Raw genomic sequence first — 14,587 nt, 5'->3', positions numbered from 1 at the left:
AGGACAGAACCATGACTAACACCCCCAAGGTGCCGGAGGTGTGTCACAGTCTGTAGGTTTTACGTCCCACACCCCTGGCTGGAACGGAGCAGCCCCTGAGAGACACGGTGGCTGTCACCTGCTGGTGGCACAAAGGCAGATTTGAAGGCTCTGCTCGGTGGCTGCAGCTCTGCAAGGCCCATCAGTCAGCATCATCCATGGAACACTCCCCACCCTTCGGGATCCCCTCAGCGGGACACTCCCCACGAGAGCCTGACACCAAAACTGCTCTTCTCTGACTTTGGTAGAGGTGACAAAGGGAATTTGGAAAAAAGTAAAGGCATATAGACACCTTCCCGATTAGTTTTTGCTTTGTTTATAAGGTGATCTAAGCGTGGAAGCTGTTCTGACTTTTGTAAAGGGCCACAAAATCCTTGGCTCCATACGTACAAAAGGGCAAAGCGACATAAATCTTCCATGGCAAAGGTGATGCAAAATGCCTGTGTTCAACCACAAAGCTCCATTCAAAAAAAAAACAAAAAACAAAAAACGAAAAAGAAACACCACCACAACCAGATTTTGCCATCCAGTAGAAAAAACTGAATGTTCCTGGCTCTGCCTTGAGCCCAAACTCGGCCTGCTGAAGGCTACAGGACAGATTCTCCACTGTCATAAATCACAGATGCACTTTTCCTCTCCAGATTCAAAACATGCAGATTGCCAGCAAGTAACCAAAACTAACAAACAAGCCGGGGAAAAAAAAGAAAGCCAAGAAGGCTATTGTGAAAAGAACATTTGAACTGCACTTTCCCCTTAAATTAATAATGAAAATATTTTAAAATCCTCAGAAAAGGAGATTTTAAAACAATTTTTCTTTTTTACGGATGCAGCAGTGGTTAAAAGGACCTGAGTATTCCCAGCTATAAGAGTTTACACCAGAGCATATTCCTGACATTTATCAGGCTATAAACAAACACCCACTGAAGAGCAGCACGTTATCCTTAATTAAACAACAACAGTTGGGTGGTGGAGGGAGCGGGAGAAGGAAATAATACTCATTTAGTTTAACTGGGAAAACGTGAACAGACTTTTAATGCAGCCACAGATCCAAGCAGTGACTCAGAAACACAACCTCTGAAATCGATGTTCGGGGCACTAAAGCACAAAGAGCATCAGGACTGGGCTCAGGGGCGCTTGGAGCAGTCCCCCTTTGCTGGTGGCACCACACAGAGTGGTTGTATCTGCAGTTTTAACAGAAGAGAAAATTAATTTAGTAACATCAGGGAATCAGGGAATGGTTTGGCTTGGAAGAGACCGTCCAGTGCCACCCCTGCCGTGGGCAGAGACACCTTCTGCTGTCCCAGGCTGCTCCAAGCCCCAGTGTCCAACCTGGCCTTGGGCACTGCCAGGGATCCAGGGGCAGCCGCAGCTGCTCTGGGAAACCGACGTATTTTTCTGTGCTCTTACAAAAAATTCTTTAGGCTTTGCTCCTGCGAGTGAAGCTGGGCCACAACTCGCCCAGGAAAGAGCAATATTCAATAAGCAGGACTTTAATTCACGCTGGTATTTTCGGTCTCTGGCACGTAATGAACCTGTAACAGCAGAGCAGAGAGCAGGAGCAGTGTGGTGGGAGCTGTGCTCGGGGTTTGGGGAAAGGGTTAACAGCAGCCCTGTGGTGCCCAGCAGGAGTGAAGGCCCTGGGGAGAACCAGCTCAGAGCTGGAGCTGCTGGGCAGCCCTTCCAGTGATTCCAGAGGATGAAAAGCTGCACTCCAACTTCTAAGAGTGAAAATACACTGGTAATACCTACACCAGGTAACCATTAATAGCAGCTGCACTAAATAACTGCTACTAATAACTACACTAAATAACCACTAACAGCAACTGCACTTGTAAAGGAGGAAAATAAAACTCAGTAAAGAACTAAAATCTTCCTTTTCCTCTGAAGAAAAAGAGAACTCCCCACAATTTAAGAAATAAATGTGATGTTCTGGATAAGACATTCTGCACAGGGATGTGGGAAAGTTAAAAAGCGGGTTCAAAAAGCTTGGGATTGTTTTGCTCAACTCTTACAAGAAGTTCTAAGGCTTATGATGCAAATTTGGAAACGGCTCACTTGGCACAGTGTCCTACAAGGGAGAGTAACTTCAAATTAAAGCTTTGATTAGCACAGCATTTAGCAAGGTTATTAAGTTATCTTCTGTGGAAAAAGCCCTGGGAAGCACAATCTTCATGTAGCTGAGACATCCCAATTCCATAACTAAAAATCGGGAAGGACACGATTTATTACACTGAAAAGCAGGGGAGCATTTACTTTCATGCATCACAGCAGGAGCTTTAAAAAACAATCGTGGCAGTTTGCAGGATGGGTTTTGAGAACATCCAGGGATGATCTTGGTATCCCTGGATAGAACCACCCTCCACCCCGGGATGTATCCATTCCTTGGGATGTATTTATCCCTTTGCATGTATCCATTCCTTGGGATGTATTTACTCCTTTAGCCCATGATGTGGGTGCCCAAGAGCATTTCCTAAGCTCTGATACCCCCGCTGGCAGTGCAGCACAAACGAGGGCTCCAGGTTAACCAGGGCACGGCTGGAATCCCAGGAAATTCCCCCAGGGATCCAGGTGGGATGAGCCCCGAAGACAAGACAATAGCTGGGTTTATGCACAGGACTGCAGCGGGGGAATAAATAACATTGTTGAGGGAAGGACATCAAATCAGGGTAGGGAAGCTTTGCGCTAATCCGGTGTTGTAAGGACAGCTTAAAAATTTGGTGCTTTGATGAGTTCTGAGATTGACCTAAAGCTCTTTAATTTGGCTTCCTGGTATTTAATCCCTTAACTTTGCATTCTTAATCAAAACTCCGGGCGGATCTTTAATCTTGTGTGTACAGACGGGGAGATTAGAGGCCCTGAGCTGCCTCGGGCAGACAGCTGGAGCCTCCCCTTTGCCTCCTCCTGCCCCCAGAGGCACTCCAGGCCTGGGGAAAGAAAAAGGCAAGTCCATAAATATCCTCTGGCAGAGAGCAACCGCAACAGTTCTCCCCGCTTCAGCGAAGAGTTAAAATCCACCAGAGCATCGGTGCGGGTTTCTTTCCAAACATTCCACAATTCATTTTAAATTCCCTCCACTCTCACTCCTGGAAACACTTCATTTTACCTCGTTGTTACTGATGGTCATCCCAGTTTGTCTGTTCCTGAATTATTCAAATTACTTAAATGGAGGCAAAGTCTGTGGAAAAGTAATTTCCTGAAGTTCAGTAGGAGTTTTGAACTGTTTTCAACTCAGTTTGATGCCAGTGAGCCAGAATTAAACTTTTCTTAATCTGGATTGTTTCCTTACAGGGCACATATGGCTGGACAGAACAGCAAGGGTTATCCAGGGGTTTATTTAGAGGAAGAGGGAACGGTCAGAAGGAAAAAGACATTTGCTATACAGACCAGCAAATTAACACAGGGAAAAATTGCTCAGTGAATAAAAAGAACATTTCCAGCGTGGCTTCTGCCACCCTGATTTTTGGGCAGTGCCTTTGCAACACAACAAGTATTCACAGAATACAAGGATTAAGATGAGATCTTCCTCCCTCCCTTGAGGAAGATTAGGAAACTTTTCAGAAACATCCTGAAATGATTAAGCCATCATCACCCAAAGTGCCGTCAGTGCTGCGGTCCCTGGCACAATAGGGTTTTGATGAAGAGATGCCCTAATTTGTGATCCTGCAAGCAAAACCCCAGCCATGAGATGGAATCTTGGGATCCCAGAACCCCAAGGCTGGAAAAGACCCCCGAGTCCAAGCTGTGCCCATCCCCACCTTGTCTGAGTGCCACCGCCAGACCTTTCCTAGACACCTCCAGGGACAAATACCTGGGAAGTCTGGGAATTTCCAGCAGTGGCAGCACCGAGCCTTCTTCCCGCCTCCGGTTTGTTTCTCCCCATGAAGAGTTCTACGGGGCAATCCAGAGAGCAAAGAGCATTTCTGGGACCACAGACCCGATCTGCAGAGCAGCAGAACAGGGCAGAGTAAAGCAGGATTAGTGTGCTGCCTCGTTTCATGCCTTGCTTCCATCCAGGGTTCAGGCTGTGCCCTCAGAGTTTCACAGTCCAGTGCAAAAGGCACTCCCTGGGTCGAAGCAGAACTGCTTGGTTTGAAGATGGGGCAGAAATAATTTTTTGATGGGTTAAATAGAAGATTTTTCAAAGCTATTTTTGAGACTGGAATTATACACAGGTCATTTTCCCTTACTGAGAAAAACCATGTGAAGTACTTGGAAATCTCTCCTAATGTAAAGCAATAATCACCTCTGAGACAATGATTTTCTTTTTATGACACCTGCACCCTCTTGCTTTTAACATTTGCATTTTAATAACTGAGGAACAAAGGCTTTCCCGCATATTGTTCAAACAAAAAGCCGTTTTCCAGTCTAGCTTGTAATTTTTCAATCAAATTACTAACCCTCAAAGCACTTTTATTCCTGAGGGTATTTGAAAAGTTTTGTAAAAAGATAACTGTATTTTCTGTAACATTATGGAAAAAGAATTGCCACGTTGATGCGAACTAACAAGTTTGGGGGGTTTTAAACTGATGGACAACAGATAAATTACAAGTGCCTGCCAGTCCCTGAGTTGACCAGTATTTTATCCGTGTAAGCAGATAAATATCAGCTTGGAACTTCTTCATTCTTCTTGAAATACACTCACTTAATCCAGCACAGCATTCGTGGGACAGATCCTGCTGCAACTTCTTAGCAAAATAATGGGACAATTCAGCATCTGTGATATATGTCCTAAAGTTAATTCGTGTTAAGCAATATGATATGTAATTGATTCACTGTAAAATGGAATAATATACCTTGTAAAATTAATCTACTTTAAGTTTGGTTTAAGATCAGTAAACCTAAAGGTGTGTATAGGGTTAACTGAGACTAAAACTGCACGGAGGGACACGAGGAATTCCTGCCGGGAACCGCTTTGAAAGTCACAAAAGGACTGAAAAGGGAGATGGGTGCCCTGATGACTGAATGATTAAATCAGATCAATATCTTATCTGTTCCGGACCGATGTTAACATTTCCAAACCTTCTCCGGACACGGCAATCATGACATTGTTCTGCTTTGAGAATCCATTCAACGACCCTGGACATGATCATGAATATCTAATAAAGCTACCACGAAGCAAGAGTCTTACAGTCTCGGCCCGCTCTCAGTAGAAGACTGTATAAAAACCAGCGGTATTGGACCCAGTTTGTGAACAGAGGGGGTGACAGGCTGACAGAGTCTGTTACTGTGTTCACCCAGTGCCGAAATCCCGGGATTCAACGCTGTCCCTTTTAATTGTGGCTACCGGAGACTGTGTTTAAGTCTCAAAATAAAATTCTAAATTTTGATTTACTGAATTTGGCTCGACGATTTATTACAGCGTCTGTGCCATAATGATTAAGTATCTATTTTATCTCCACTAACTCTTTGTAGGCAACGTTCCATGGCACCAGCTCAGAGCTGGAAGTGATGCTGTGGAAAAGGGGGAGCAGAAAACCTTTTCTTCAGGATTTTAAAACTTCTTCTCCTTTAGACATAAGCAATAGAAGCTCCTTGAACCAACAGCACATTTGATATTAAAAAGTGCTTAAACGCCTTTAGGCGTATCCAAACGCAGGACGTGACACTTTGCCTTTTCTTTTGCCCGAGTTTTCTACAAATAATTTAGATTCACTTTCCCGCTCGCTTTCTCCGGGGGTTTTTAAGGAAGGAAGTTTGGATGGCGTTGCTGTCCCGTAGGAGCAGCGAGGCAGCAATTCCCCGGCTCGTGCTGCCATCTGTGGGTCCCAACTGGAAAGGAACGGGCAGGAACACCTTCCACTAGCGCAGGGTGCTCCCAGCGCCGTGCAACCCGGCCTGGAACAATGCCAGGAACGGGGCAGCCACTTTAAAACCAGAAACTTATTATTATTATTATTATTATTATTATTATTATTATTATTTATTTTATGAAAAAAAGAGAAACGTCTTTTCTTGGTGTGGAAATCCTGTGATTTCCCAATTCCTGTTTCCCAGAAGTTGACTCATCCTGGACTTATTTCCCCTGGTGGTGGTTTGGGAGTTTTCATTAAGCAGAGAGGACAAATTATTCACTTTGGTTCTGACTAAAATCCCCTAAAGCAGGTGACCCTTTCCTGTTGTCCTCTACAGGCGTTACAAACACAGACATTAAAAGGCAGCATCCAAGCAGGGGTTCAGAGGGCAACCCCAAAATACCCTGAGGCAGGGCAGCTGATTACCACCTGCCACCTGGTTTAAATCCCAGCTCTGCAAACAATTTCTGCAGAATTCCAAACATTTGAATCCCAGCTTTTGGCTGGCCATCTGTGAGACATGATGGGCCCTTCATTCCAGCCCTAATCCAGCTGGCTTTTCCTAGCCCCACACGCAGGAAAGGATCAGCCCCAGCCCCACAAGTGGCCACATATCCCATTTCCCAAGCAGGACACTGAGCTGCTCCTTTCAAATCCCAGTCCTGAGCCAAGAGCAGGGTTGGGATGAGCAGCAGGACCTGGGCACTTATGGGATTCCTAACATGGCCTTCTCCAGGCTGGAAGCCTAGATTTCTCGTGCACATCTCTAATCCCAGACAAGAGAGATTTTTGCAACCTCTCTGCACAACCAAGTGCTGCTATCGTTTCCTGCCCACTGCTCCCAAGTGTTCCAAGGAATGCTCCTTCCTGCACATCCTCCAGGGGTTTCACCCCCCTCACCTGACCGAGCACTTGCTGTGCTCACTCAGGCTTTGGTGCTTGCTTTAATCGGGAATTCTCCTTTTGGGGAGGCACTCGGGGTCTGCACGTCCCCGTATTTGGAGGCCAAAGCCCCCGTGACCCAAAAGCTGAAGGAGCAGCGGGAAATCTCTTGGCCGGAAAGCGGCGGGAGCAGGCAGGACACAAGGACACAGGTGCTCCGGGGGCAACCAGGACCCAACACTGCCCTGCCCTGAACACTCCACGGGCTTTTTGGCACTCCAGGGTGGGCTGGGCTGAAGGGGTTTCTCCTCCCTGTGATGGGCAGGGACACTTCCACTATCCCAGGTGGCTCCAAGCCCCGTCCGGCCCGGCCTTGGATGGATGAGCGTCCTTTGGGATGTCCCGGAGCAGCGGGCCAAGGGTGCAGCGGCCAGCCCCGGCCGTGGGGTGGAGCAGCGGCCGGAGGAGCGGCGGAACCCGGGCGGGCTCCGGGCAGCTCGGGACGAGGAGCTGAGGCAGAGCCAATAGATGGCGCTCTTCCTCCATGGAATAGGGCAGCGGGAGGTTCCTGCTTCTCCGCTCCCGGAGACCCCTTTCCCGCCGCTCTGCAGGCGTGCCGAGCGAGGGTCCCGTGCCGGGGCTCTTTGGGGGCTCTGTCTCAGGCTCCCCTGCGGCTGCACATCCTCCTCTTCCCGGGGTTATTGCTCTTCCTGAGGAGCTCTGCCCTCCCAGCCCCAAACCAAGCCTATCCCGGGGGCCCTGGGGCATGGTCTGTGCACAGGAGCTCTGCAGCTGTAAAATAATAATAATAATATTTATTTCCGTCTAATAATGCCTTCCTGCGACACTGCAGAGCCGGTGGAGCTGATAAAGTTTCTTTTCTCCGCAGTGGCAGCCCCGCTCAGGGTCCCTTGGGTGCATGGTGCTCTGGGACACGCTGATGTGGCTGTCTCCTGCTCAGCCAAATGTCTCTGCACTGCCACAGCTAATAAAGGGTTTGTTTAATTACTATGTAATGAGCTGGAGCAGATGAAGCAGATGATCTTCCTTTTAGAAACACCAAGTCCCTCTGCATCACAGCCCAGCAAGAAATGCCAGGAGCAAAAGGTCACTGTGCTCTTCTCTACCTGCGCTGCACCACGACCCTGAGAGCGTAAACATCCCAACCAGAGGTGGGATACTGAGAGGGGAAATATCCCAGCCAGAGGTGGGAAACCCAGCAGCTTGTTGTGGCTTCTGGGATGAAAAGGGAACAGGGAAGGCACCCAAGGGCTCTCCCTCCATCTCTTATATTCCCCTTGGACAGGACTCTGCAGCTCTCCTGCTCTCCAGGCTGCAGCTTTGTGAAATCCAGGTGTGAATTTGCCGTGGCAAAGCTCGTCTGTGTTTGTGCACCTGTCTGCTGGCAGAGCTGGGGGTGCTCACCTGAAGAGGAGAAGGCTCCAGGGAGGGCTCAGAGCCCTGCCAGGGATTAAAGGGGCTCCAGGAGAGGTGGAGAGGGACTGGGGACAAGGCATGGAGGGACAGGACACAGGGAATGGCTTCCCACTGTCAGAGGGCAGGGCTGGCTGGGGCTGCCTGTTTGTTAACTTCGGCAGTCCTCGTCTGGAAAAGCCACAGTGCTCAGAGCAAGGGAGTATTGGGGAGACGTTGAAAACAAACAGTCCGGGGTTAGATAAACAAAGTTTCCCTTTCCCAAATCCCAGGCTTACACCACAGCTTCAAACTTCACAGCAAAAAAAAAAAAATGCAGATAAAGCAAATTGAACAAGAAAACGAAGGCAAGGCAGCTGCCCTGGAGGAATGGGACCCTCGCAGGGAGGCGAGAGGGGACCGGAGCCGGGGGATGGAGGGAAAGCCAAGCCCGGGCTGGACTGGGATCGGGCAGAGGGCTGGCAAAGCCCCGGCTCAGCAAACCGCACAGCTCCGTCATTCTGGGACCGCGGCTTCGGGAAAAACACAAAACTCAAATAAATCCTATTGAAAGGGATTGCAAAAGTTGAATGCGCTCCGGCTTTTAAAAGTGCAGGCGAAGCCCCACCTCCACGCTCCGCTGTCCCCGCAGCCATCCCACCTCCAGCCCGGGCAGGAAAAGCAGCGAATGGCCCCAGCCCCGCCGGCAGAGGGGAACGCTCGCTGCCAGAGCCGGCGGGGCCAGCCTCGGGACAGCCCTGGAATGGTGAGTCTGGGAGCACACGCTCGCTGCCGCCGGGGGATGCTGAGGATGACTCCGGGGCCGGCTCGGCGCTGCCTCCCGCCTCGGGCCGTGGGGAAGGTGAAGTTTCTCACGCTGCTCTTCCCCGGCCGGTTCTGCAGCGCTCCGGGAGCCGCTGGGGCTCGGGAGCAGCCTCCAAGGGGAAAAGGCGAGGAGTGACTCCGCACCTGTTGTGTGCCAGCCTCCCGCACGGGTGTTCTGTCGCTCTCTCTCTTAGTTATTTCGGGGTCTTTCCCCCCCGCCACGGTGAGGCAGCTGCACTTATGTCTCCCGCTGCAGGGAGAAATTTTTCCCGATGCCTGGAGCTGCCCCGGTGTGTTTCTCTTACGGTTTCACTTCTGTCACGGCCACGGCTCTTTCCAGCCCAGATTTTGGGAAGCTGCCGGGCAGCCTTGGGTCCGGCCTGTGTCTGGCTGCCACGGGGAGAGCCTGGCCGAGCCAGACCTCTGTGCTTGGGCGGAGAACTGATCCACACGGCCCCAGAGCCATGCGAAGGTCCGGGGTCAGGGCTGTGCCCGCTCCCCGAGCTTCTCCTTGGCTGCAGGGGTCTGGGAGCGGCTCGGTTTCCGCTGGGTCCTGCAAATGGGGGAGCTGGTGTGTCCCTTCAAGCCCTTGGGGTGGGAATGTCCCCCGGGAATCGGCCGTGGGAACAGCCTGTCCTCCCCGGAACACGGCCTTGAGGTTCGGGCCGAGACTGGCCGCCCTTGCTGCTTCCCTCGGGTGGCAGCTGTGGTGTCCCTGCAGGGCAGGGGGACAGCGGGACAGCTCTGCAGGGGTGGGGTGGGCACGGGTCCCATCCTGGGGGGCTGCTGCAGCCTCTGCTTCCACCCCTCTGGGGACCCAAGGGCCGGGATAACCCTGCGTGGGCAGCTCCTGTGTCAGGGGGAAGGGTCCCAAAGAATGGAACCCCTGGAAGTGGTCCAGGCCAGGCCGGACGGGGCTTGGAGCAGCCGGGACAGTGGAAGGTGTCCCTGCCCGTGGCACTGGATGGGTTTAAGGTCCCTGCAACCCAAACCCTTGCGTGAGAGCTGAGCTGTGCCGCCTGAGCGACGTTCCCCCCCTGACTCTGGAAGCACGGACACATCCAGAGCTCCTCCCTGCTTTGGCCAATTCTCCCAGGAAGCTTCTGAGGGGAACCTGAGGAGCCCCTGGCCCTGGTGCCTGTCAGTCTCCTGCTTGTTATTGTTATGGCGCTGTTTTACAACACGCTCCTCTTTCTCTCCGGGTCCCCTCCTGCTTTTCCAGTCTCCTCGTGTTGTTCCAGCCATCCTGCTGGGCACGGGTGGCATTCCCAGGCTCTGCAATGCCTCCTCCTGCCTCTCCCAAACGCCGAGCCTTGCAGGGCTGCCTGGCCTCCTCCCTGCCCCTCTGTGGTTGCTGGCTCCCAGTCTGCTCCTAGCGCTTCACTGGGTGCTGCTCTGCACCCTGCCCTGTCCTGGGCCTGCCACATCTGCCTGGCTGGAGGTGGATCATGTACTGTGTGTCTTTGGCCATGATGCGGCTGAATGTGGATTTGAGGGATGGCTTGGGAGCTTCATTTCCCTCCTCAGCACCTGTCATTGCCCCCCACCCCCAAGGCTTTGGGAAAGGTGATTTTCTAAGGAATTGGAGGCAGTGTGGGAGGCACAGCCGGCGGTGAGGGGAATTCCTGGCTTGAGACATGATTGAAACACCACAAGGCTCTGAGGTGTCATCCAGGGAAAACTGAGAGTGAGTGCGTGGCTGGAGAAACCCCGGGACAAGATCCTGCCCAGGGATGCAGGAAAGGGCTTGTTGCTGTCGGGCAGCTGGGCTGGGGATAGCTGTGGCTCCAGCTGCAGGTCTGGGCACTTCCAGAGGATAATCTCCATCTACACTGGACTTTCTTGTTCCCTCCCAGTGTACAGATGACTGTGCAGTCCACCAATGTTAAATAATGGAAGAAGGACACTGAGTCGTTCCCCCTGCTGCCCAAAATACCAGCATTTCCTCCTCTTCCTGTGCCAGCTCCAGCCCTCACCAGCTGCTCCAGGCTGGGGCTTCACTCCGGCCCGCGTTCCTTGTGCATCACCACCCAGAAATGTCACCAGGTCTCTCCCACCCACAGTGTTTCCTCTGCTGTCCACAACCAGCTCCTCTCTTGCTGGCTAAGGAAATTTTCTCACTTCTCCTAAGCTCTACTCAGTTCCCTTTCCTGACAGCAACATTTCCCTGCTCCTGATCCTCCATCCGTCCCTTTTGCTTGCAGGTGGCCAGCAACATTCCCAGCCCCTGGGGAAGGAGATTTTACTGGCCACCTCCAAAATTTGCGAGTGCTCTGGTTGTTCATCCCTGGGTTGGTATGGAGGGAGTAAAGAAATGTTCAGGATTCGGGTGTAGCTGCTCCTCGTGGAATACTCAGTGTGAGGAGCAGGTCTGTGGTCCTGGGCAGACCATGAGTGCAGATGGAGTCTGGGTTTGTTGGGACTTGTTTTTCAGAAGTTATAGACAATAAATAGCAAACAAGCTCTGGTTTGCTGCAGGGGGCTCAGCTCCAGGGAACTGCTGGAGTTTCCACTCAGGATGTGTGTTCAAGGCATGGGACTGTTGCAGGGGACTCTTGCTCCTTGTTTTGCAACAGCTTCCCCTTCAAAACTTTCATTCTTCTCACCGGAGGTGTCTGTCCCTGGAGCCACTCTGGCTCTGCCCGTTTCCCCCAGCTGCTTCTTGCACTGCAAACTCTCACAGCTTTCAGGAGGACTCAGCAAAAAAACCCTGTGTTTTCCTCAGTCTTCGCTCCTGTCCAAGCAGCAGTGAGGTACAGAGAGGAAAAAACATCAGGAAGTTATTTATGGTGTACGAAACCCCAGATTGGAGAAACTGTGGTTTGGGATCCTTCCCTTCAGGCTTCTCTTGGCAGGTGTTTGTCCATAGAGCCAAGCACTGCCTGCAGCCTGTGGAAAGGCAGATTCCTGTCGGAACTGGGCTCTTCATCCTCCGTGCAGCAATTTAACTCCTATCCAGGGGTTGGGGCTGCCTGCAGCGGGATGAGTTTCCCTGCCAAACACGGAGGAGCTGGTGCTGAAATAGAAAATCCCCACTGAGGACACTGAGGTTTTCCTGCAGCACAGCCACACGTGTCTGTCCCAGGGCAGGGGCTGGGTGTTCAGCACCTGGCTCCTTCCAGAGCACAGGGGTGACTTTTGTACTCAAAGTACGGCAGGGAAGGAGCGAAACTGGCAGAGCCGGGAGATCCTCGTTGGGCAAATCTTACAGACCCGTGAGGCACGGCACAAAGCCACAGGTGACAGGGGAGGAGGGAGGGCAGGAGCAGTCTGGGGGGTGCACAGAGCCTGGGGAGCAGCAGAGGGTGACAAGGGGGCCTGAGGGTCTCTGCAGACTCTGACAGCTCCACAGCCCTGGGAAGCCTCTGGAAGCACAGCCAAGCCAGCGATTCACAGAATTGTGCAATCCCAGCCTGGCTGCTTGCGTAACTCCAGAGCCATCTCCCTCAGCCAGAGCTCTGGGATTCCCGAGATCCCCACTCAGAGCCACTCCAGGGCACTTTCCCTCCAAAGGAAATGTCACCCAGGTGTGATGGGCGCTGCCTCCCTGCAGGGAGAGAGGGATGGATGATGGATGGATGGATGGATGGATGGATGGATGGATGGATGGATGGACGGATGGATGGAAGGAGGGCAGCCCTGAGGAGAAGGACCTGAGGGTGTTGATGGGTGAAAAACTGGACATGCTTCAGCCCAGAAACCCTCTGTGCCCTGGGCTGATCCCCCAGCATGTGCAGCAGGGCAGGAGGGATTCTGCCCCTGAGCTCAGGTGAGACCCCACCTGCAGAGCTGCCCCAGCCCTGGGCCAGCAGCACAAGGAGCTGCTGGAGAGAGCTCAGAGGAGGGCACAGAGCTGCTGCAGGGCTGGAGCTCCTCTGCTCTAGAGCCAGGCTGGGAGATCTGGAGGTGCTCACCTGGAGAGGAGAAGGCTCCAGGGAGAGCTCAGAGCCCCTGCTAGGGCCTAAAGAGGCTCCAGGAGAGCTGGAGAGGTACTGGGGACAAGGGATGGAGGGACAGGACACAGGGAATGGCTTCCCACTGCCGGAGGGCAGGGCTGGATGGGATATTGGGGAGGAATTCCTGGCTGTGAGGGTGGGGAGGCCCTGGCACAGGGTGCTCAGAGAGTCTGTGGCTGCCCCATCCACAGAGGTGATACGAGAGTCCCCATCTCTGCTTTGGTAGTGCCAGGTGAGCTCCAAGCTCCTCCACCGCATTCTGCAGTGCTGGAGCAGCTCAGGATCCTTCCAGCCCTGGCAGGGGGTGCCAGGGAGAGGCAGGGGGCTCTGGGAGACCTCAGCACTCACAGGGGGAGCAGGGTTTCGTCCTTCCCAAAGCAGAGGGGCACCGGGGCAGGGCTGGAGCCTCTACCTCGTTTCCCGTGCTTGCATTTCATGTGTTTCAACACCGGTTTTCCTTTTTCCTCTAATTTTTGACCTCCAGTGACATTTTCCTATTCTAACTTCTTGTGAGATTTCTGGGACGTGTCACCTGTTTCTCATTACACGGAGTCACTGAGCCCGGCCAATCTCATTTTCACTTTCTTTTTGCCACTCGGTGCAAGACAGAAACAGCTCTTGGGCCCATCTCTGCATCCCCTTTCATTCCCTCTGTCTTTTTCCAGGGAGGGCAGGACGTGTATGAGCTGCCTTTCCCTTCTGTTGTGTCATAAAGCATCTTTGCACCCACATTTTCTGGGCCAGCTTCCCCTTCACCCCAGGCGCTCATGGATGCGTGCCCTGACACCACTCCAGCCTCGCTGCCGCCGAGTGACGATTATTCAGCAGAAGGAAGACAGATTAGGGAATATCTGCTGGCATTTGGAGTCCCCTGCTGGGGTTTAATTTGCTGTGTTACATTGGCTGTTATTTACTCACGCTCTGCTGAGCCCAGCGTGTGCCTCTCCTTGCTCAGCTGTTAATGAAGGCGTTGGATGCAGTCAGTGCCTGGGGAGTGGGACAGTGCGCTGTGGCACCCAGCCCAGAGCCCTGCTGTCACCGCCAGGACCGTGCTGCAGGTCCCACACAGGCTTTGGGGCGTTTCTGCTGCCCTGGGGGCAAGGAGAAGGCAGCCTTGGGACAAGTGGAGTGTCTTAACCAGTGATGTAAATGGTTTGTGAAATTATCTCAGATATAGGCAGTGACAGGATGCAGGGAATGGCTTCCCACTGCCAGAGGCAGGGCTAGATGGGATCTTGGGAAGGAATTCCTCCCTGGGAGGATGGGCAGGCCCCCACACAGGGTGCCCAGAGGAGCTGTGGCTGCCCCTAGATCCCTGGCAGTGCCCAAGGCCAGGCTGGACACTGGGGCTTGGAGCAGCCTGGGGCAGTGGAAGGTGTCCCTGCCATGGCACTGGGTGAGTTTTCAGGTCCCTCCCAACACAAAGCGGTCTGGGATTCTGTGCCACCCCAGCCTCTCAGCTCCGGTGTGTCCCTGCCAAAGGGATTTCACACCCCTGGCAGCTGGGGGAGACGGTGAAAGGCATCCCTGGCAGCTCCGAGAGAGCAGTGTTTGGCACCAGGAATTTCTTCTTTCCATCTGGAGCTGTCCAGGATGGAAAAGCTGGCTCGTGCCCAGGCAGTGCCACTCCAGGGGACGCTGCCATGGCTGGGCTCCATCCAGTCAAGGGCAGCAGGAATC

General features: G+C 52.7%; 1 protein-coding gene across 1 annotated transcript in view; it reads left to right on the top strand.

Moving 5' to 3' along the window:
* The first annotated feature begins 8,807 nt into the window (after positions 1 to 8,807).
* Positions 8,808 to 14,587, top strand: part of SLCO2B1 (solute carrier organic anion transporter family member 2B1) — a 29,784-nt gene continuing 24,004 nt past the window's right edge. The window contains exon 1 of the mRNA XM_040056287.2: positions 8,808 to 8,892. Within this exon, the coding sequence (XP_039912221.1) occupies positions 8,815 to 8,892 (78 nt within the window). The 5' untranslated portion in view covers positions 8,808 to 8,814. The remainder of the gene's footprint in view (positions 8,893 to 14,587) is intronic.

This window comes from Hirundo rustica, chromosome 2 (assembly GCF_015227805.2).
Source record: "Hirundo rustica isolate bHirRus1 chromosome 2, bHirRus1.pri.v3, whole genome shotgun sequence".
NCBI classification, from domain to species: Eukaryota; Metazoa; Chordata; class Aves; order Passeriformes; family Hirundinidae; genus Hirundo; species Hirundo rustica.
The sequence above is the reverse complement of the archived record's forward strand: the minus strand, read 5'-3'. Positions and strand labels throughout refer to the sequence as shown.